General features: G+C 43.5%; 1 protein-coding gene across 1 annotated transcript in view; it reads left to right on the top strand.

Moving 5' to 3' along the window:
• LOC119577630 (nephrin-like) overlaps window positions 1–22500 on the top strand; it is a 194765-nt gene that overhangs the window by 73321 nt on the left and 98944 nt on the right. Inside the window, 1 exon segment of the mRNA XM_037925199.1 lies at window positions 19838–20017. Coding sequence (XP_037781127.1) covers window positions 19838–20017 — 180 coding nt within the window.

The raw sequence follows: 22500 nt of genomic DNA, 5'->3' as shown, positions 1-22500 counted from the left end.
AGAGGGAGAGAGGGAAGGAAGGAAGAAAGGAAGGAAGGAAATAATAAATAAAGAAATAAATAAAGAAAGAAAGAAAGAAAGAGAGAGAAGGAAGTAGGGAGGCCGAAGCACCTTCAAATACACCAAATCCCGACACACAAAGACATAAACAAACACAGACAAGAACCAGAAACGGAAACAGGACCCGAGTAAAGAGAAAATAAAGAAGAAAAACGAAATAAAAGAAAGAAAGAAAAAAAGGAAAAGAAAAAACGAAAAGAAAAAAAAAGAAATGGAAAAAAAACACGAGTGTTATGGCGCTGGCGAGGCCGTCGCAACATTAAGATGCGACCGAGGACAGCCCTTAAGCAGCAACTATTTAATTACATTGCTATTCTCACGCCGATCACAGCCTTAATCATTTAATTTCTCGCATCATCATCCTCGCCTGCCGTCACCCATGCAATTTTCCGGTCCGGCAAAGTTTACACATTATAATTTGAATCCTGCTCTAAACATTTATCATATTTCTTTCGATTTCGAGCATTGATTAAATTCCCAAGTTAAAGCTGTCATAGCTTGTGTGTTGTATATCTTCTTTCATCGACCTTTCTCTTTTCTCTCTGTCTCTGTCTATCAGTCTGTCTCTGTCTGTCTGTCTGTCTGTCTGTCTGTCTGTCTGTCTGTCTGTCTTCTCTCTCTCTCTCTCTCTCTCTCTCTCTCTCTCTCTCTCTCTCTCTCTCTCTCTCTCTCTCCTCTCTCTCTCTCTCTCTCTCTCTCTCTCTCTCTCTCTCTCTCTCTCTCTTTCTCTCACTCACCCCTTCTGTCTTTCTTTCTCTTTCTCCTTATATTCTCTTCATCTTTATATCTCCTTAATCCTGTTCAACAGCTCTTCTACTTATTTTTCTTATTTCGCGCGCGTCTCCCTTCTCTCTGAGCCGTTAACAAAATCCCCTTCCCGTCTCTTTTATCTGTCCTCTCTATTCCGCGCCCGTCCCTTTCTCCCTTTCCTCCCCCTGGCGGTTTATTCGACGGTCCTTCTCCCTTTGTTATTGTCTCTCTCCATCTCTTGTCATATCTTCCTTCCGCTCGCTTCACGGCGCCGATGCCGCGTTTCCCCTTACATTCCCTTCGGTTCGCATTCCGTTCATTCACAAGGTGGTTGAGGAAAGGACAGGGGGAGGAAGAGATAGAGAGGGAAAGGGGGAAGATAGGAGGTGGAAGAAAGAACGGGCAAAAAAGAGGAGGGAAAATGAAGTATGAGAGATAAATATAGTGAGTGAAGAGTGAACGAGAGGGGTGGTGAAGGGAAGGAAGGGAGGAAGAGAGGAAAGGAGGAAGGGAGAGAGGGAGAGAGGGAAGGAGGAAGGAAAGGAGGAACGGAGGGAGGAGATGGGAAGTAGGGGGAAGGAAGGAGATAAGAAAAAAATAAGGAAGGAAGTGAAAGAGAAGAGAGAGAACCTCAAATGAGCAAGGAAACACGCTGAACTCAAGTTTCCCTACTGAACACACACTCGCGCTCACCAACTCCACCTTTGCTGTGATGGAAAAGGTCTCGGAATCAAGGCAGTGGAGTTAAACGGGATGGCGTTCGACCGTCTATATACCCTAGGATATGGCGTTGAGTTATATAACAATAAATAGAAAACGGAATTAAGAGCAGGTTATATGAAGCTGAAACTATCCGAAAACTGCCAAAAGAAAATATAATTGGCAAGAAGAAAAAGAGAAAAGGAGCGGAACAAAAGGTGGATTTGCAGTTTCTGATCTACGGTTCGCAAGCATTTCAGTCCCAAACATTCCCTAGAGCTTTTGTTGTTCCGCCCCCAAACATGGCGGAGAAAATAAGAATATTCGTTCATGAGAGTCTTTAGAACTACAAATTATGTTTGGGAGTCATTCTAAAACGATCTCGAATAAAAGACTGCGAGGGGCGAGGGGAGAGGAATCGAGGGAAAAAAGGGGAGACGAGTGCGAAGGGAGAGGAGAGAGAGGGAAGGGTATTTTGTGCGGTTCGGAGAGGGAGAAACGGGAAGGACTTGGCAAAATTGAATAAAGCATTGGCCATATCGGGGCTACACTTACCATCTGGGCCTCAGGGGGCTACTCAAGGGCAGGGCGGAGGCGAGAAGAGGGAGAGAGAGGAAGAGGGTGAGAGAGGAAGAGGGTGTGGGAGAAGAAGGAGGCCGTGGAAAGGCGAAGAAAAAGAGGGGGGGGGAAGGGGGGGAAAGGAAGGCGGGGAGAAAAGGAAGAGGCGAGTAGGGAAGAGAGAGAGAGAGAGAGAGAGAGAGAGAGAGAGAGAGAGAGAGAGAGAGAGAGAGAGAGAGAGAGAGAGAGAGAGAGAGAGAGAGAGAGAGTGGGTGTGTGTGTGTGTGTGTGTGCGTGCGTGCTTGCGTGCGTGCGTGCGTGCGTGCGTGCGGGCGGGCGGGCGGGCGTGTGTGTGTGCGCGCGTGTGCGTATGTGCTCTTAACTCTTCCGGAATAACTAAATATGAAATGGTAAAGTTGAATATGGTATATAAATGAATGTATATAAATCGGCACAGTGGAGAATAAATCGAAAAGGAAAGCCGGCGAAAATAAAGGAACAAGATCAGCGATGATGAGAGGATATAGCCGGAAATGGAGAACGAGGTAGGGAAAGGATGGAAGGCGGGATGTATGGAACAGCAGAGGTGCTGGCGAGGGCGAGGGGTGGCGAGCGCCGCCGCGGAGGGAGGAGGTGAGGCATGGCGGCGAGAAAACAGAAAGTGAATTGCCATTTTGTGATGCTAGCTAAAAGGGGTTTAGTCGGTTGTGGTTGCGTGGAGAGACAGAGGGGAAAGGAAGCAATAATGTGGAGGTTTGGGGCGGGGGGTCGGCAGGAGGTGGCTTTCTGGTATTCAGGAGCTCAGGGCGGCGGCGCTGGAGTGAAATGAAAGAGAGAGAGAGGCGCTGGAAGGAGCGCAGTCCGCGGGAAGCCACCTGGGAAGGGTATTTGGCAAGAGATTCGGAGGGGATGTGCGTGAGGAAGAAAAACGCGAAAATGGAGTGAATGGGGAGAACTTAATGACAGGGTGAGGGGGAATGAAATCTGTGTGTGCTAAGTATAAGGGGGTCGTGTGCGAGAGAGGAGGTGGAGGGAGCCATGCACTCGCCTAGAAATAATTGGCTCATCTAGATCCGCAGTGTGATATTGTAGTTTCTATCATTCGAGAGAGGGTTTGGACGGGAAAGAGCTAGCTAGTGCTCTGATCAAGATCGGATCCCGTTCAGGATATTAACAGGATATGGCTAAGTCTCTTACTCTTTTAGTTGAGTTTTGTTTCACTGCGTTATGTTGCGATTTGCTGACGTTGATCTAAAGGCACTTGTTCTCCCACTTCCGAAACTTCATAAAGTGAACATTTGTCAACACTTCATCTTACGTAACATTTACAGCTTCCTCGCCATTCGTCAATGTTGTGCGCGGAACCCGACTCCGTTTACGTCGACAAACGAAAACTATTACTTCCCCCTGGCGAGAGCGTCTCGCGCGCTCACAATACCCAGCCGAAGAGTGAAAGCAGACCAGAAAACAATGGCAGTAGCAGAGGAAAGGGAAGTAGAAGCAGCCATCAGAGACAGAGGGAGGAGCAGACGAGTGACATCAGTGCCCTCAGTGTCTTTGTGGCCGCATGTCACTCGGGGAAACAATAGACTCGGCGAAGTCAAACAGAACCGCAGAAGTACGCCAGTCGATCCTCCTGATATGTAAACAAGCAAGTCTGGTTAAAAAAATATATATGTATATATAAATGTCTGAACTATTTGGATCAAGTGTGAGTCAACTGCGTGACAGTTTGTTTTCGTTTGAAGTTGGAGAATAGGAAGAGGTCGATTCCCAGCAGGTGAAAGCGGGGAAATATGCGAATTTGTCAACGTGACAATATAATTCAATGTGTTTCCGAACATTTTTCTTGCGACAATTGTATTGGGAATACTGTCGAGTGATACATAGCAGTAGGCAGTTTTAAGTAGGTAATTTTTGAAATTGAAGATTTATGACTGGATTGTGTTTGGGAATGTTTAAAATAAACCATGCCATATGCTTTGTCAATATTATTATTGTTATTGTTATTATTATTATTATTATTAGTAGTAGTAGTAGTAGTAGTAGTAGTAGTAGTAGTAGTAGTAGTAATAGTAGTAGTAGTAGTAGTAGTAGTAGTAGTAGTAGTAGTAGTAGTAGTAGTAGTAGTAGTAGTAGTAGTAGTAGTAGTAGTAGTAGTAGTAGTAGTAGTAGCAGTAGTAGTAGTAGTAGTAGTAGTAGTAGTAGTAGTAGTAGAGTAGAGTAGTAGCAGCAGCAGTAACAGCATTAGTAGTGGTAGCAATTGTAGCAGAAAAAGGAGAAGGAGGAGAGGAGGAGGAGGAGAAGGATGAGGATGAGGAAGATGAGGAGAGAGAGAGAAGGAAAGGGGAGGAGGAGGAGGAGGGAAGGAGAAGAGGAGAGGAGAAGAGAAGAGGAAGAGAAAGAGAAAGAGAAAGAAGAAGAGAAAGAGGAAAAGAGAAAGGAAGGAAGAGGAAGAGGAAGAGGAAGAGGAGAGAGAGGAAGGGAGAGAGGAGGAGGAAGGAGGAGAGAGGAGAGAGGAAGAAGAAGAAAGAAAGAAGAAGAAGAAGAAGAAGAAGAAGAAGAAGTAGGAGGAGGAGGAGGGGGAGGTGGAGGCTAGTAGTAGTAGTAGCAGCAGCAGCAGTAGTATTAGTTGTAGTAGTAGCAGCAGCAGTAGAAGCAATAGTAGTGGTTGTAGTAGTAGTGTTGTTGTTATTGTGGTAATAATGATTAGTTATATTATTGTCAGTATCATCAATACTAGCATTATTATCATTATTATCATTGTTAATATCATTATTATTGTTAAGAGTATTGGAAGCAGCATTTGATTTCAATACTTATAGATTTTAATAATTCCTACGAAAATATCACTGTAAATTACATATCAGATATACATCAGTGCCTTGTTGCTGCCACAACGTGCGGTGGAAGAGGCTTAGTTCGCTTCTTTTTCAAATACTCTGAATCCATGCTTCATAAGATCTACACGGAAATCATGTGTTGGTGGCAGTTCAAATTTATATAAAGCGAAATTGTTTTTACTTGTGATCTGGGAGAAGAGGGAAGTATCGCAACGTCTAAGCGAATTGTATAATTGACTAGTTTTATGTTTTGGCTTTTCATGCTTTGCTGGTTTTAATTATTTTTACGCACGTGCGCACGGACAGAGACAGAACTGTGTTATTCATTTATAAACACAATCCCTCACGCATACACGGATATACGTGTATAAACAAACTCATACTCTGATGTATACGCATAAACAAACACAGACACAGACAGAGAAAGACAGACAGACAGACAGACAAAATGTAAAATGGCATTCCGTGAGAAACGCGATATATTTTAGCTGACGCAGCATCCGAATAGGTTATATCCCGAAAGTGTGAAAGGCGGAGAGCATCACGTCCGAGCAGCGTCGTGGCGAGAAGCCCACCGAAAAGATGCAGCTCGCGACCGGCGAGTGAAACATTTCTCTCCGGGGCGGAAGCTGCTGACGCGGCCGCAGCCTCCGCCTGGCCTTCCCTCGGACAAACAAGGTTGTGTATTCTGTCAATTGCTCACAAATTGAACCTAGAAGACCTGAATTTAGATACACCAGAAGCTCAGCCAGCCAACCGGTGCCTGTCTGATTTTATTTGCAAGTATTCCGAGTGGGAGGTGAAGCGGGAACAAGTTTGAACACAGGGCACCTCGCGGACAATGTCATTGTTAGGCAGAGTTCACCAGCCAGGGACACCGAGGGAACCACTGATTTTCTGAAGCCACACAGGGAGGCCCCGGGACAAGCAGCGGCCTCGATGGAGGCGAAGGAGGGGCGTTGTGGAGGGCGGGGGGGTTCTCGGTCTAGTCCCTTGGGGTAGCGAGAAGTGGACAGGATGTGGGAAGGGAGAAAAAGAAGATAGAAAGGATGAGAAAAGAAGAGGAAGAAAAAACGAAGAAGGTTCACGGGCTCACCAGGGCTGGTAAATGAGGGATTTACACCAGTCGTGAGAACCCCAATTAGTCGTCCTTCCAGGAAAGATATCTGGCTGTTTCCTTTCTAGCAAATGACACTTCTGCTCTCTGAAGTGCTGTACACATCTATGAAAGACAGGATAGGCTGAATTAAAGCTAAATTGTGCATTGCAAAGAATGCAAATGTATTAATTAATGCAAAGACAGCAATTACTGTGTGTGGTGTGTGTGTGTGTGTGTGTGTGTGTGTGTTGTGTGTGGTGTGTGTGTGTGTGTGTTGTGTGGTGTGTGTGGTGTGTGTGTGTTGTGTGTGTGTGTGTGTTGTGTGTTGTGTGTGTGGTGTGTGTGTGTGTGTTGTGTGTGTGTGTGTTGTTTTGTGTGGATGTAGAGAGTAGAGAGGAGAGAGAGAGAGAGAGAGAGAGAGAGAGAGAGAGAGAGAGAGAGTGTGTGTGTGTGTGTGTGTGTGTGTGTGTGTGTGTGTGTGTGTGTGTGTGTGTGTGGTGTGAGGAGGAGGAGTGAGTGAGTGGTGTGTGTGTGTGTTTGGTGTGTGTGTGTGTGTGTGTGTGTGAGTGTGTGTGTGTGTGTGTGTGTGTGTGTGTGTGTGTGTGTGTGTGTGTGTGTGAGTGAGTGAGTGAGTGAGTGAGTGTGTGTGAACGCGTGCGCCCTTCAGTTTCTTTGTTCTCTTCTTCCTCACTCTCATTATTGCTTCTCGATCCTATTCCTCCGCCATCGAAGGCTGTGTCTACTGGGCGTTAAATCTTGCTGGATTACAGGCTATATTTACCGACCCTGTTTTCCTTGTTTTTGGATCCCTTAATTTACTAGCCGGCGCTATATATTTTCCTTAGTCTTCTTTTAATAGTCTTTGCAATTTATTTTTTCCCCGGAAGAAGGATGGTGGGTTTACGCCGGTTACCTGACTTTAAACCCAGATATCAATACTGTTTTGAATTATCCCGAGTTTCTTTTTCTGCGGCCTCCGTGTCCCCGAAGTATTTGCAAGTAACGGCAGTTTTTCGCAGTTGAATGGTGGCATCATGCGTCCATCGATTCTGCACTCGGGTCTTGCGTTAACACTAGTGCTCGTTCTAACGATGGCTTCGCTGACTGCAGTCGCGATTTTGCCCAGCCTTACCCTCCCATGGCCTTGCACTTGCATTTGCACTCCCCCGATTTTCACTCCGTTCGCTCTCTTGCTTATTCTAGCTTAGACTTGTCCCCGTTACCCCCCCCCCCTCTCTCTCCTCTCTCTCTCTCTCTCTCTCTCTCTCTCTCTCTCTCTCTTTTCCTCTCTCGTCCCTCTCCTCTCTCTCTCCCTCCTCTCCTCCCTCCCTCCCTTCCTCCCTCCTCCCTCCTCCTCCCTCCCTCCCTCCCTCCCTCCCTCCCTCCCTCCCTCCCCCTCTCTCTCTCTCTCGCTCTGGCTCTCTATGTTTCTCAGCTGTGTTTAAGTTTTATTTCCTGTACTTTTCTCGTCCAGTTAAGCACCTTTTCCTGTTACGTGCCATAGTCTTCCTTTGCTTTCTTCTGTTTATTAGTCTTGAATCTGTCACTATCATCTTATCATTAAAGAAGTCTCGCTCAAACTCTCGTAGTATTTGCGACGTGTTTACCCTCGTCTCCTGCTTCCCCGCCCTTGCCTGTGCTAGGTGCAGCGCCCACTTCGACCCCCTTGCTTCGCCGCCGTTCGAGGGCGGGTGACAGCAAGACCGGCAAACAGGCGGCAGGATCAAAGGACCACCGTCAGCGGTGTCAGCTCGCCCGTGATCAGGCTTGAATTAGATTATTTGGTCATCTATCACGAGGACCAAACGTTGGGAAATTGCTTGAAGGCGGCGGAGGCAGCGTCGCGAGGGCAGCGTGTTGTGTGCTGCATTCGGAGGCGTATATTAATGGAGTAGGTGTGCAAGGGCCGCGGGGTCATGCAGCAGGGGTCAGCCATCCGTGAGTGTGACATGTGTCTGGTCTCGGCGAAGGTCTTTCTCGTAGAGTTGGCTTTGTGACGCCATTGATATTTATAGGGAATTTAAGAAAAACTTGATACGTTTGCTTTGTAGTGTTAATGAAATCCGCATTTTCATTTTCGTAATTGGCGGATTTTCAACTGTAAAACTAACTTGCATTATTTGGCTGTGGATTCTAGCAAGCGTCTGGGAAATTGTTGTATAGTTCCAAGCGCTGTGTACAGAAAGGTCATTAGGCTTCGTCGTGGGACTATAAGAAAAGCAAAGTATTTTATTCCAGCCGCAGCAATTTGTTCTTTCCCCAAGGGCGAGCTTCCTTTCCGCTCCTTCGGTCTAATCACTGGGGGCTGGGACGCAATAGGATCACGGGGGCTTTGTTGAGGACTGGGGGCGACGGGGGGGCCGGGGGCTTCGGGGAACAAGGGAGAGGTCGTCACCAAAAGGGCCTTAAATTAATCTCTCGTCCTCTCGTTCTTTCTCTCTCGCTCTCGCTCGCTCTCTTCTCTCTCTCTCTCTCTCTCTCTCTCTCTCTCTCTCTCTCTCTCTCTCTCTCTCTCTCTCTCTCTCTCTCTCTCTCTCTCTCTCTATGTATGTATCTATCTGTCTCTCTCGTGTTCTTCTCTTTCGCCGTTATTATCGCTCTATCCTTTTTGTTCCTCTTCCGTGTGCTCTCGGCAGTTTCATAAGTAGAACGCTAACTGCCTAATATATTAAACGTCAAGGGCCATCAACCCATACAGTGAATCAAATCCCATATCTTATTGGAACCAAATTCACTCCAGTACAGTAACATTTGATAAAGCCCTGACTACAGAATAAAGCTAGAACTATATCGAAGCGGCTTTTTAAGAAAAAAAAAATCGCCAAGAGAAACTAACGCACTTGGGCGCCATTTACGGAGTGAGGTGTAAATGGAAAATCCAGAAAGCCGAAATTCAGATCGTGTGATGCGGTTTGACAGTTTTATTTAAATGTACAGTTTAATATCCGACGGCATATTTTCCCACTTTTATGGCCTGGTTTCGCTGAGGTAAACTGCTGATTAAATCCTCACCAACTGTGACTTGTTATCGTTGCCCATCAATGAAGCGCGATCAATATGGCATGGTGAGGGATCGTCGTCACGTTACGCCAGACCTTCCACGGTATTCCAAAAACGACGGCCGTGTTATTCAGCTTTTCGTTCGGGAGAATCACAGGGTATCGTCCGTTTATGAAAGATGACGCATATTAGTCACCGCGTGCGTTGTTGCAAATTGTTTCGCTTAGAAGAGTGGCAGCGAATTCGACCCTAATTCAAAGGATAAGAAGAACATTAACCAGGTTGTTATCTTGCGTAATACACGCTGACAGTTGTGATTAAGCGAATAATTCGTGCTTGGAGAGCCAGGAATAAGATTATCTCTTCTTTGTATCGCTTTAGTTAGGCTCTCAAGGCGCGGATTGTGATTAAGGTTTGCATAAAGATACAAATGTTTTATGCAACGTCTATCTGCAGCATCATAGTCGGGATCTGCAACATCATAGCGCGCCGACACCAGCCTCAGCACCTCGAGCTGGAAATAACATTAGAATGCAATTTGCTTCTCGGTGATGACTTTAGTTGTGTTTTATACAGCGCATCATCTCTTTTTGCTTTTCCTTCTCGTTATGACCCTCTTCGCAAGCACGAAGGCTGGAGGGCGCCCTTAGCTCCCCCCCACCTTTTGCACCTGCGTTCTAGTTTTACAGCATTTTCTAATTTCTTATTTCTGAAGTTTTTTTTCTTTTCATCATTCTGTCACTCTATTTTCTTTCTCTCTCTGTCTCAGTCTCTATCTCTCTGCCTTCTTCTTCTTCTTCTCTCTCTCTCTCCTCTCTCTCTCTCTCTCTCCTCTCTCTCTCTCTCTCTCTCTCTCTCTCTCCTTTTCTCTCTCTCTCTCTCTCTCTCTCCTCTCTCTCTCTCTCTCTCTCTCTCTCTCTCTCTCCTCTCTCTCTCTCTCTCTCTCTCTCTGTTTCTCCTCTCTCTCTCTCGCCTTTCTCTCTCTCTCTCTCTCTCTCTTCTCTCTCTCCTCTCTCTCTCTCTCCTCTCTCTCTCTCTCTCTCTCTCTCTCTCTCTCTCTCTCTCCTCTCTCTCTCTCTCTCTCTCTCTTCTCTCTCTCTCTCTCTCTCTCTCTCTCTCTCTCTCTCTCTCTCTCTCTCTCTCTCTCTCTCTCTCTCTTCTCTCTCTCTCTCTCTCTCTCCTTCCCTCCTTTCCGGTCTCCCTCTGCATCACCCAATTTCTGTCTTTTTCTGATCTTCGCCAAACAATTATTTCCCTGCACAGTCCCCGAACCGCCTGCCCCGCCTCCTCCCCCGCCCATTGCCCACACGTTTACCAACGACTATGACCTTACTTCATATCGTCCGCTCCTTCTGACCTGGCTAATGTAGATGTTTATCTTTCTTGTTCTTTTTCGTCGCGACAGACAATTGGCTGCGCAGACTTTAAAAATGACATTAATTTCCGAGGAAGGGGTTTTATCTACTGACGTAGTATGTGTCTTTTTCGTTGTTCCAAAGGAACTCCTCATGGGATTGGGTTGGGGGTGGGGGGTGGGGGTTGAGGGGGGGGGGGGGCTTTGGCTGCCATTGGGTACGCCGTCTGCAAGGATGTTCTAGAATTTTATCTCGATCACACTATGTTGTGAGATGTTAACCAGAGCCTTGGGATGATGGCGATGTTAACGCAGATGTTTATTATAAGAACCGTGGTTGACGGGGAGTCCTGCATTCAATCTTGATTTCAACTAATAACCGCGCATTAAAATGTGTTCGAAAATTCGCACTGCGAGTACATGGCGTCTCGCCGCCGTCTCCCCCAGTGCCCCAGCGCCCCCAGCCTCTGCCTCAGGCACCTGGAATCATTACCTCCAGTGGGCGCAGAGTGGACGTCATATATCTTTGTCTTCCACTACCCAATAATTTCCGTTCCGCCTCCCCCTCCCCCTCCTTCGCCCCTCACTTCGTCCCTTCCGCCCATCAAGCAGCCCTGCCCCTTCCCCGGCGCCGCCGCCCGCGCCCTCCCTTGGCGGTGACACCTTTATTTTCCGATCGCCATGCAGCTCCGGCCTTCTTCTTCCCTTTGTCTCTCTTCGCCCGTCCTTCCCCTTCTCCATTTCCATTCATTTCTAGGCTTCGCTTTCCTTCTGCAGCATCCCCGCATCTTCCCCTCTCCTCTCTCTCTCTCTTATCTCAGCTCATCCTCAAACAGGCAGAGAGTAAGTGAAATGGCGCAAAACACAGCTACGGTGAAAAATGATTTTCCACTGATAGTAAGTTGCCGTCAGCGCTGTAGCTCGGATGCCAACATCGCCTGCTCTTGCCACCACAGGACTGCTGTGCCACCACGCCGCTGACACCACTCCTTTAAGCACTGGCGCTACGCTGCGTGCCTCCCGCTATTTTCTCTATGATTACTTTCCCTCAACTTGTTTGCAGAAGGCGATCGGTAGAAGCGTGTTGCGGGGCCATGGTGTCAGCTGGTTCAATCTTCACACTCTTTTCCTTAATGTTGTGGGGCCATGATGTCATCCTCCTCACGCACATACTTACATAGTCATGCCTAAATACTTACCTACACGCCTCCGTACAGACCGTATGTGTACTCTGACCTGCATATATGAAAGCATTTGTACATGAATACTTATATATCGTACATATAGGTGTGCTTGTAAGTTTATCAACGCACATGCCCACCCACTTATCCATACACACACGAATAATAAGCATACATACATGCTTCATACAAACGCCAGTCCATCAGTCCATTTATCCATCCAACCATTCATCCTCATGTACATATACATGAATATCATACATACACAAACCTACATTTACGGTTATCGCAGTAGGCTGAGCCCAGTAGGCGCTGACCCCGCAGAGTACATAGAGTACGTGATGGAGTCTACGGAATCTGGTTGAGCTGACCTGGCATTGCCGGTACTCCGAGGCTTCTAAGCTCTAATTCGCACGGGGGGGTAGTCTAAAACTCTTCAACTGTTAGTGCTTTTGTTAATTAAAAGGTAAATAAAACAGTTTTCTTCATTGAGTGTTTTCATATTTGGACTTTCGCTCTTTATAATGAAAATATCTGTGCACTTATACCTGACCCACATTCATTGTTAAGGAAATCATAGTCATAGTATTTTCTCATAGTACAATTACAATAGGTAAGAAAAAAAGTAAAAGCGTACTTTAGAAACCTTTGTGGTGGCACTGGATGGCTTCTTGCCCTCCGTAAGCCACGTTCTTCCACAATGGCGCATCGCACAGCTCAGCGTGGATGCCCTGTGTCAAGTGATGGAGTAACATTCAGCCCATTGTTGAGGTATGCGTCTTGCGTCGTAACTTTGCTGGTTGATGCGAGGCTTACGATCCTTCGCGCGTTGGTTTACGTCAGAGTTTGTAATTTTCTGTTCATACCATTATCCTGGGTTATAAATTTTTGCTCGAGGGAAGTTTTAGAGTGGTGTGTCGTTCGATTGTGAAGTTCGGTCGTATGCATTTTGAAAGCAGTGTGAAGAAATTGGGTGATTGTGTCCCCCCTCCCCCTTTCTCAAGTAGGCATCGCGGGGATTAAAGTCGAAGAATCTCAGGTGTGCGAAAATCTGCGGTGATACACAGCCACTTTTCATATGATCCCCCTGTCACACCCAGTGTTCAATAACTAGGGAATATCGACACAAATATTTTCATAGTTAACATTCCTGTTGTTGTTTTTTAGGAGAGGTCAGTCGACTAGTTGTTTCACATTCATGTAAATACACTGCTTTATGGCATGTTTACTGGTTTACTTCCAACGTAACTTTGTCCAATTAGAGATGAACATTTGCAAGACGTGGCCAATTAACTTTATTTTTTTTTCTGTATTTTATATTGAATTTCGTATCCAGGGTGAACGCTGTTGCCCCGCGGGAATGGCCGGGAATTAACTCACACGAAGGGATGGTAATGTTATTAGGAATATTTTTACTTCAAAATGAAACAGTCTAAAATCTCCGAAGGAATCTAATGTGAATTGTATAAAACTACGCAGCAAATACTCCACACACGTCAGCTAACTAAGATTATCAAGTTATGAACTTTGATTAACGCAAGTTAAGAAAAGTTTGGCCAGATTCGTACAAGGTGAAAGAGCACTAAGATATTCAGAAAGAGCTAAGATGTTCCAGCCAAGAGACATATTTGATTATATATCAAGACAGGAGGACAGATGCTATATCTGGAACACACACACACACACACACACACACACACACACACACACACACACACACACACACACACACACACACACACACACACACACACACACACACACACACACCATATATATATATTTTATATATATGTATATATGTAATATATATGTATATATATATATATATATATATATATATATATATATATATATATATATATATATTATTTATTTATTGGCTGTGTGCAAGAATACCAGATCTAAAAGCCAATAGATCTTGTAACCAGCCTCCGATGAGTATTTTTTAGAGTTTACTAACCAGAGCAAAACATTACCAGTCACATACACATTTTAATGCGGATATTCGTAAATAGAGAGTGCGTTAAAATAAAAAAATGTTCACAGTTTTAGCACCATATCCCTGAAAATACGAAAACTTTTAGAAAAAAAGGAAAAACATACACATTAATTCTCACTCGCTACCGGCCAGTGAAATACTCGTTACATGTACAGTACATATATGTAAATATAGAAACTCACACACACACACACACACACACACACACACACACACACACACACACACACACACACACGCACGCACGCACGCACACGCACACGCACACGCACGTTCGTTTCCCCCGCATGGGTCTAAGCGCTTCCCCTCACTATCATCACCCAATAGTTAGGGAGCTCTCCTTCACCCTCTGTGTATCCGCCGGTGCGACATGCCTCGGGAATATTAAATGATATTAATTAAGATGGCGAGGAGGTCGCCTTGACGGGCTGGCGAGGGGCTGGTTGTCGCCACAGCCTGCGTTTCCCTGGAGGTGTTTGCACGCTCTCACTGTCGACAAACGGGAATTATAAGTATTCTTGGTAATACAGGGATGCTGAGGAGGGGTGGGGGTGAGTAGGGGGAGAACAGAGGAAATAATGTGAGTAAAGGAAGAGTAATGTGAAATATTTGTGGTAGAAATCATTTTGAAAATAGTACTGTGAAATATATCTAGAGGAAAAATACTTTTGAAAACTGTGATGGGAAATATTTCTAGAGGAAAACTTTTGAAAATCGCGCTGTGAAATATTGCTATAAAAACTCTTGAAAATAGTACTATTAAATATATCTAGAGAAGATACTTTTGAAAATATTGCTATAAAATATTTCTACCGTGTTATCTGATAGGAAGTGTTGGCAAATTAAAAAGTTCTTTGAAAATAGATGGAAACAGTTTTGTACAAACAAATAGATAATGGAATGAAATAAAGTTAATGATGATAAAGAGGAGGGGGAGGGGTAGACGACCCATGGGAACATACACCAGAATAAATGGCGCATCAACTTATAATGGAAATAAATAATCAACAAAACTAAAGTGCACCAAACAATTAACTTGTATTCACCATTCCCAATGACTATCCAAATAATTTGTGGGAATTTTACCCTCAGGCGCACGGGGATAAATGGCACAATGCGAAAAATGCGCGATTCTGTGTGCAGATATTTTACCAACAATTTAGATTTTTTCTCTCTTATTAAACGATCTCTAGTTGGCGCTGGTTAAAAGAAGAAAAAAAAATAATGAATAAATTACGCAAAACCTTTTCTGCGTGTCGGTTGCCTTGCCTTTCCCTGAGCGCGCTGACGTCAGCAACGGAATGATCTTTTCCCTTGATTTTTTAGAAAATAAATACAATTTAACTTAACATAAATACTGAGTCATGATTTTGTCTTATTTTTTCACAATCTCTTCCGGTCGATATATGTTTGCTGACAGAAGTGGAAACCATGCAGGAACTGACGCGAGCGAGTGAATCACCTAAACAAACATTGCATCTGTTGCCATCAGGGAGAAAGTTGCCGAGGGGGGGGGGTGTCGCCACTCGCCGTGGCGCTGTGCCATTGATTAACTGTCTTATTAATTACCTGTCTCGCGCCGTAGCCTGCTCGCTGCAAACTTTACTGTCCACTTCATTAAGTTTTGCATTGTTATCCCTTCTGGAGGATGACGCCACATGTATGGTACGAACCAACTTCATTTGTTATGTCCTTTGCAAGTCGCCAGCATTTATATGCATTTTTATATATATATATATATATATATATATATATATATATATATATATATACATATGTATATATATATATATATATATATATATATATATATATATATATATATATATATTATATAATATATATATATATATATAGATAGATTGATAAATTAGTATATTATGTGATATATATATGATTATTATATATTATATTGTATTGTTGTTATTATTGTTATATATTTTGTATCTAAAATCATAATATACAACAATATATACGCATATAATATACACAATATAACCATCATATATCCATATATATACTGACTGAAATTATGTCTGAAGGCATTGAATGTAGTAAACGAGAGAGTGAGGCAGAGATCGAGACAGAGGTAGGCGAGAGGTAGAGAGAGATAGGTAGATGTTCGTGTGTTTGTTTGTGTGTGTTGTGTGTCGGTGTGTGTGTTGTGTGGTTGTGTGTTGTTGTGTGTGTGTGTGTGTGTGTGTGTGTGCGCGCGCGTTTGTCTGTATCTAAAACATACATATGGACACACACATGTGAGCACGCACTCACTCAGAAACACACAAAGGCGATAAACCATCCATATCTCCAATATGTCTGACTGAAATCTATGCTCTGAAGGCATTCGAATGTCAGCTTAAACTAAAGCTTTGCACTGTGCAAATCGATACAGCAGGCTTTCAGGCGGTCTTCGTGCTGCCAAAACTGTATGTTTCACTGCTGTCCTTTGATTGCTGTGTCCGCCCTTTCAGAATTCACAAGCGCTACAGTGTCGTTTTCCCCAGCAGCTTGTGTTCGATTCTTAGCCGCGACTCTTCAAAATGGAAAGTTTTTTTCCCGTGTCCTATATGCCATTTGTGTGTGTGTGTGTGTGTGTGTGTGTGTGTGTGTGTGTGTGTGTGTGTGTGTGTGTGTGTGTGTGTGTGTGTGTGTGTGTGTGTGCGTGTGCGCGCGTGTGTGTGTGCGCGCGCATTACATACATACATACATACATACATACATACATACATACATACATACATACATACACACACACACACACACACACACACACACACACAACACACACACACACACACACATACATACAACATCATACAAACAACAACAAACAAACACAACACATACATACATACACACACACACACACACACACACACACACACACACACACACACACACACACACAACACACACATACATACATATACACACATATATATGCAAACACACACACACATACATGTGTGTGTATAATACATATATATATATATTTATATATATATATATATATATATAATATATATATAATATATTAAATATTGTGTTGTTGTGTGTTGTGTGTGTGTGTGTTAGTGTGTGTTTGTATATTGTATGTATGTATAGTATGTATGTATGTATATAGTATATATATATATATATATATATATATATATATTATATTATATATATATTATATTATATATATGTATATATATATATATACGACGCAGTGGTATTATTATGGATGTAAGGATATATATTACGAAAGTTACAAACACTAAGCTTAGATAAAAAGAAGACAAAAAAAAGATATATAAGCAAAATATGGCATAGATATGTCATTACTCAAAGGGGTTTATTTGGAGAGGAAGTGGAAGGTGAAAAAGTGAGAGCGCAAAAAAGGCAAAAAATTGAAGAAGCAATCAATACTTGGAAGGAAGGGGGGGTGAGCGGCAAAAGAGGCAGAGGAGCTGGCCAGAAATATTGACAGTGTGCCTTAGTAAAGGGGATAGGGCGCTGTGCTGCCCCATGCACCAGGCGGTGGATGTGACACAAGGCTTTAATTGTACGCAGCTTAATGATATATGGAGGCCTATGTGGCAGCGCGAAGCCGGCCTTCCTCTCGCTGCGTTTTGCGCCGCCCTGGGGGAGGGGGGACCGTTTTTCTAAACGCACACATTCCTACACGACAGAACACACACACACACACACACACACACACACACACACACACACACACACACACACACTCACACACACACACACACACACACACACACACACACACACACACACACACACACACACACACAGACACGCGCGCGCGCGCGCGCGCGCGCGCGTGCAGGTACATATATATGTTATATATATATATGTATATATATATATTTATATATTATTATATATATATATATATATATATATATATATATATATATTCCCTTATTTTTTATTATATATATATATATGTATATATATATATGTATATATATATATATATAATATATATATACATATATATTATATGTGTGTGTGTGTGTGTGTGTGTGTGTGTGTGTGTGTGTGTGTGTGTGTGTGTGTGTGTGTGTGTGTGTGTGTGTGTGTGGGGTGTGTGTGTGTGTGTGTGTTTGAAATATATATATGTATATATATATATATGTATATATATATATATATATATATATATATATATATATATATATATATATATATACTTAGATATATATATATATATATATATATATATATATATAGCTATATTACTTACAGACATATATATATATAAAATATATATATATATATATATATATATATATATATATATATATATATATATATGTGTGTGTGTGTGTGTGTGTGTGTGTGTGTGTGTGTGTGTGTGTGTTTGTTTGTTTGTTTGTTTGTTTGTTTGTTTGTATTTGCGTGCTTGTATATATGCATGCATGCATGCATGTATGTATGTATATGTATGTATGTATGTATGTATGTATGTATGTACTGCACAACCGAATTATTGTTATATGATACTGAAAACAATTTTCAAAATGTGTCTTTAGGAATTTGAAAGTACCAGCTGGGAAATCGGTAACAGGTGTTGCAGTTAAATGAGCAATTTTATGCTCATGGATCCGTTTTATTAACAAATTCCAAAAGTACGTTTGAGCGATATGACGTAATGAGGGAATAGTCCGGCTTTTAGGCTTGATTTTTCTTTTTTTTCTTTTTTGTTATTCATCCAACACAGTACCAAGCACAATCAATCCATCTCTTCAATTACTTGTGAGATTCATAAATGCAGATGCTTTCCAATATTCAGTCATTTTTGCAAAATAACTATCGCATCAACATTTTCTTTGATTTGCTAACAGGGAAGTAATTGTAAAGTAGGTTTGAGAAATGTTATTTAAGATGACTTTCGGTTACTGAGGGAACTTCTTGACCAGTCATAGTGCAAGTTATGTGAACAGAACACCTGGTATCTATTGGCCTCTGATGGATGTTCTGCTCTGGGGAAATGGTTGTACATGTGATGTGTGCTTATTTTTGGTGTGTGTGTTAGTCTATATATGAGTATGTTGGTACATGAACAGTATTTATTTTTTAATATATCTCATTAAGTTTTCCACTGTTACGGTTAGATATTTGAAGTGCCATAAGCTAAGGTAAAGTTTATATACAATGTAACACGCAGTGTTGATTAGTTACCAGAAGTTACCCATGTTAAGGGATGATTCCCCAAGAGTCGCACATAGTTGGCCAATATTAACAGCTTTCTCGAGTGACTGAGTGAAAACTGGCGACCATTTACCGTAGACTTTTGTAACATCTCAAATTTTCCTTTTTTCTGTTACGCTTTATAGTCGAATTGCTTTTTAAGATTTTGAATATTCCCTTACTTTTTTGGGTCTCGCAGAGTTTGATTATTATGAAGTTATAAACAAAAATTCAGAGATTTCGGATGATCCGTGCGAGTTTATGAAAATATCTTTTATTTCATTTGGAGTATTTAAAGCAATGTTATTCGCTGTGACATCGTCTAGTAAACCAATTGTAAGAAGCGGCAAATGCAACTAGGACGAGGACGCCTGTGAACACAATAACCCTCGAAGGTATCCCTGAAATGCCAAATTAAAGGTGAAAACTCGATGATAATATGCTCGGCCTCTAATTTACGAGTGGGCTTAATTATCGGGGGAAACGGGTGACCCGGCGGATGTGTCACCGCGGCGGGTGATGCATGGCAGCAATATTCCGCCGCTGGTTGGCCGCGTGTAATTTAGAGAACATTTGCCGCGTCGTGAAGTATGCAGAGATGAGGAGGCTGAAGGCGGGGTGGGGTAGGGATGGGGGGAAGAGGAGGAGGAGGAGGAGGAGGGGGAAGGGAAGGAGAAGAGGAGGAAGAGGATGGGGAGGAGAAGGAGGGTTTAAAGGACGGGGGAAAAGAGGAGGTAGTGGTGGTGGTGTAGGAAGAGGACAAGGGTGAAGGAGGAGAAAAATAAGCTCGACGCACGAAGGTGGCTGTGGCTGTTGCTGGGGTGGGTGGGGGGTGGGGGGTAATACTGAAGGCAGCACACGGAACGAGGCAAGAAGAAGCTGATATTCTCTGTTATGTTAGGGCTCACGCTGGGCCGTGCACATTCTGAGATGCTTTTTCTTCTCTTTCCCTTCTTTATTTTTCAACATTTTCAAACTTCTTTTTTCAAGAAAAACAAATATATATACATAGAAGAGACATTTTAAACATCTCTCTTCGCTCATTCTCCGCCACACCATCGGCCAGGAGCACAGCTGACCTCCCTTCTCCCCCAGGGTTCAACCGCACGATCCCGGGCTACCCTCGATACGAGATGGTCGGCGATGGCCTCAACGGCGAGCACCACCTCAAGATCCACAACACGACGCTGCACGACGACGCCGACTACCAGTGCCAAGTAGGCCCGGCGGACGGGCACGACCCCCTGCGGGCCACCGGCCATCTCACTGTCCTCTGTAAGTACATTTGTCTCCTTGTTGTTGTTGTTACTACCTTTATTATATTTGCTATTATCTTTAGCATTATTTCTATCGTTATTATTATTATCATTATTAATATTATTATATATATAATATATATATATATAATATATATATAATATGTATATAATATAATATAATATAATATAATATATATATATATATATATATATATATATATATATATATATATATATATATATATATATATATATATATATATATATTATATATGTATATACATATACACATTTTTTATTATATCATTATTGGTTTAATTTTCCACATTATCATATTCAGTATCATTGTTATCATCTACAGCATCCAAAACATAACTGTTAATACTAGGACTAGCGTCGGCAATAACTGCTATTGATAGTGTTATTTCCCGCATTCGTTAGTTCACCATCTGTAATGAGAGGTTCCACTTTAGTTTCTTGCTCTTCCACCACCACCACCTCCTCCGTCTCCTCCCCCTCCTCCTCCTCCTCCTCCTCCTCCTCCTCCCCTCCTCCTCCTCTCCTCCTCCTCCTCCTCCTCCTCTCCTCCTCCTCCTCCTCCTCCCCCCTCCTCCTCCTCCTCCTCCTCCTCCTCTCCTCCTCCTCCTCCCCTCCTACTCCTCCTCTCCTCCTCCTTCCTCCCCTCCTCCTTCCTCCCCTCCTCCTCCTCCTCCTCCTCACTCCTCCCCTCCTCCTCCTCCTCCCTCCTCCTCCTCCCGCACCCTCCTCCTCTCCTCCCCCTCCCCTCCCCTCCGTCGCCACATACAGACTCCGGCTCACTACGCATCGCGTTCACCCGATATCCCGCACGTTATCAATCGCGCTCCCTCGCGGCCACGAAGGACACCGTACCCAGGTGAAAATGCGCCTGAAGTAGTTATCCCATGCCGACCAGCAATGGGATTATTGCTTGTGAATGATATTGATGGCTGGGTTCTTTCGAGCGTTGGGAGGGACCCAGGCCTATCTCATTTGCATATGTCACGTACGAGAGGCCGCGTTTGTATGGCCTTTTCGTTCTCTTTCGGGAAGCGGCGTTATCTACCGCTTTGGTAATGTACATGGAATCTTGAAGTCTCTCTCTCTCTCTCTCTCTCTCTCTCTCTCTCCTTCTCCCTCTCCCCCTCTCCCCCCCCCCCCTCTCTCTCTCTCTCTCTCTCTCTCTCTCTCTCTCTCTCTCTCTCTCTCTCTCTCTCTCTCTCTCTCTCTCTCTCTCTCTCTCTCTCTCTCTCTCACTCTGTAATATTTGGTTTTATGGGATTGGTAATGATAGACAGCAGGCAAGTAGGGTTCACAGGTCATGCGGTTCGTCCTCTATTAAAAAAAAGACGCGATCATTTCATATTTGTTTGGAATTCATTCCATTTTATTGATATGCCAGGCCATTAATTAATTAGCTCTTGTACAGGAATATTGCTTTTTATTTCTCTGATATCATCGTTTTCTTGCTGTTGTCTGTTACATGATATTTGTTTTTCAAACTTGAGGACAGACAGAGGCAGGCAGGCAGGCAGGCAGGCAGGCAGGCAGGCAGGCAGGCAGGCAGGCAGACAGGCAGGCAGGCAGGCAGGCAGGCAGGCAGGCAGGCAGGCAGGCAGGCAGGCAGGCAGGCAGGCAGGCAGGCAGGCAGGCAGGCAGACAGACAGACAGACAGACAGACAGACAGACAGACAGACAGGCAGGCAGACATACGAACAGACAGACAGACAGACAGACATACAGACATAAAGGAAGAAACACATTCACACAACGAATAAACATATAGTCATAAACAGATTAATAAGATTTTTTTTTTTTTTTTTTTTTTTTTTTTTTTTTTTTTTTTTAAGCAGTATTGACGATATTTGCTACATGTCAAAAAACATATAATCTTGTTGATCTCTGTGCTTGGTAAATGTCGGCTTTCAGTGACCTTTGCCGAAAGGTTGCGATGGATGTCTGATGAAGGCAGTGCTGGCGAGGGGAACGGAGAGAAGGACCCGATGAAGTACTAACGTGATTTGTGAGGTAATCTTGGCACGAAAGCACTACATATATATTTTCATATGATGGCGGGGCATTATGTAAGAGCGATCATTTCGAACTCCTTTAGTTGTCAAAGGAGAGTGGTAGTAAGTATAAGAGAAAGTTCACATTTAAGTTGTACTTTAGGACATGTATCTGCGATGACACAGACGGTTGAGTTTAGCAAACAGGGCAGACATTTTATTTAGGTCTCGTTCACAAGTCAGCAGGTTATTTTCCGTTTAGCTTTTGTCGAATCTACTATCCGTGACACTTCTGCTGCTACTGCCAAACCTGCTAACCCTTTTCACCTCTATTGCCACTGTATAACCTTTACTGCCCCTGCCACCCCTGCCACCCGTGCTTCCCCTGCCACCCCTGCCACCTCAGCCGCCCTGTCACCCGCTACCACCTGACGCTTGTTCGTAGTGGCGTGATTACCTGCCGCAATCACTG

Source organism: Penaeus monodon, chromosome 10, assembly GCF_015228065.2.
Source record: "Penaeus monodon isolate SGIC_2016 chromosome 10, NSTDA_Pmon_1, whole genome shotgun sequence".
Taxonomy (NCBI): Eukaryota; Metazoa; Arthropoda; class Malacostraca; order Decapoda; family Penaeidae; genus Penaeus; species Penaeus monodon.
This window is presented reverse-complemented; position numbering and strand designations above follow the sequence as displayed.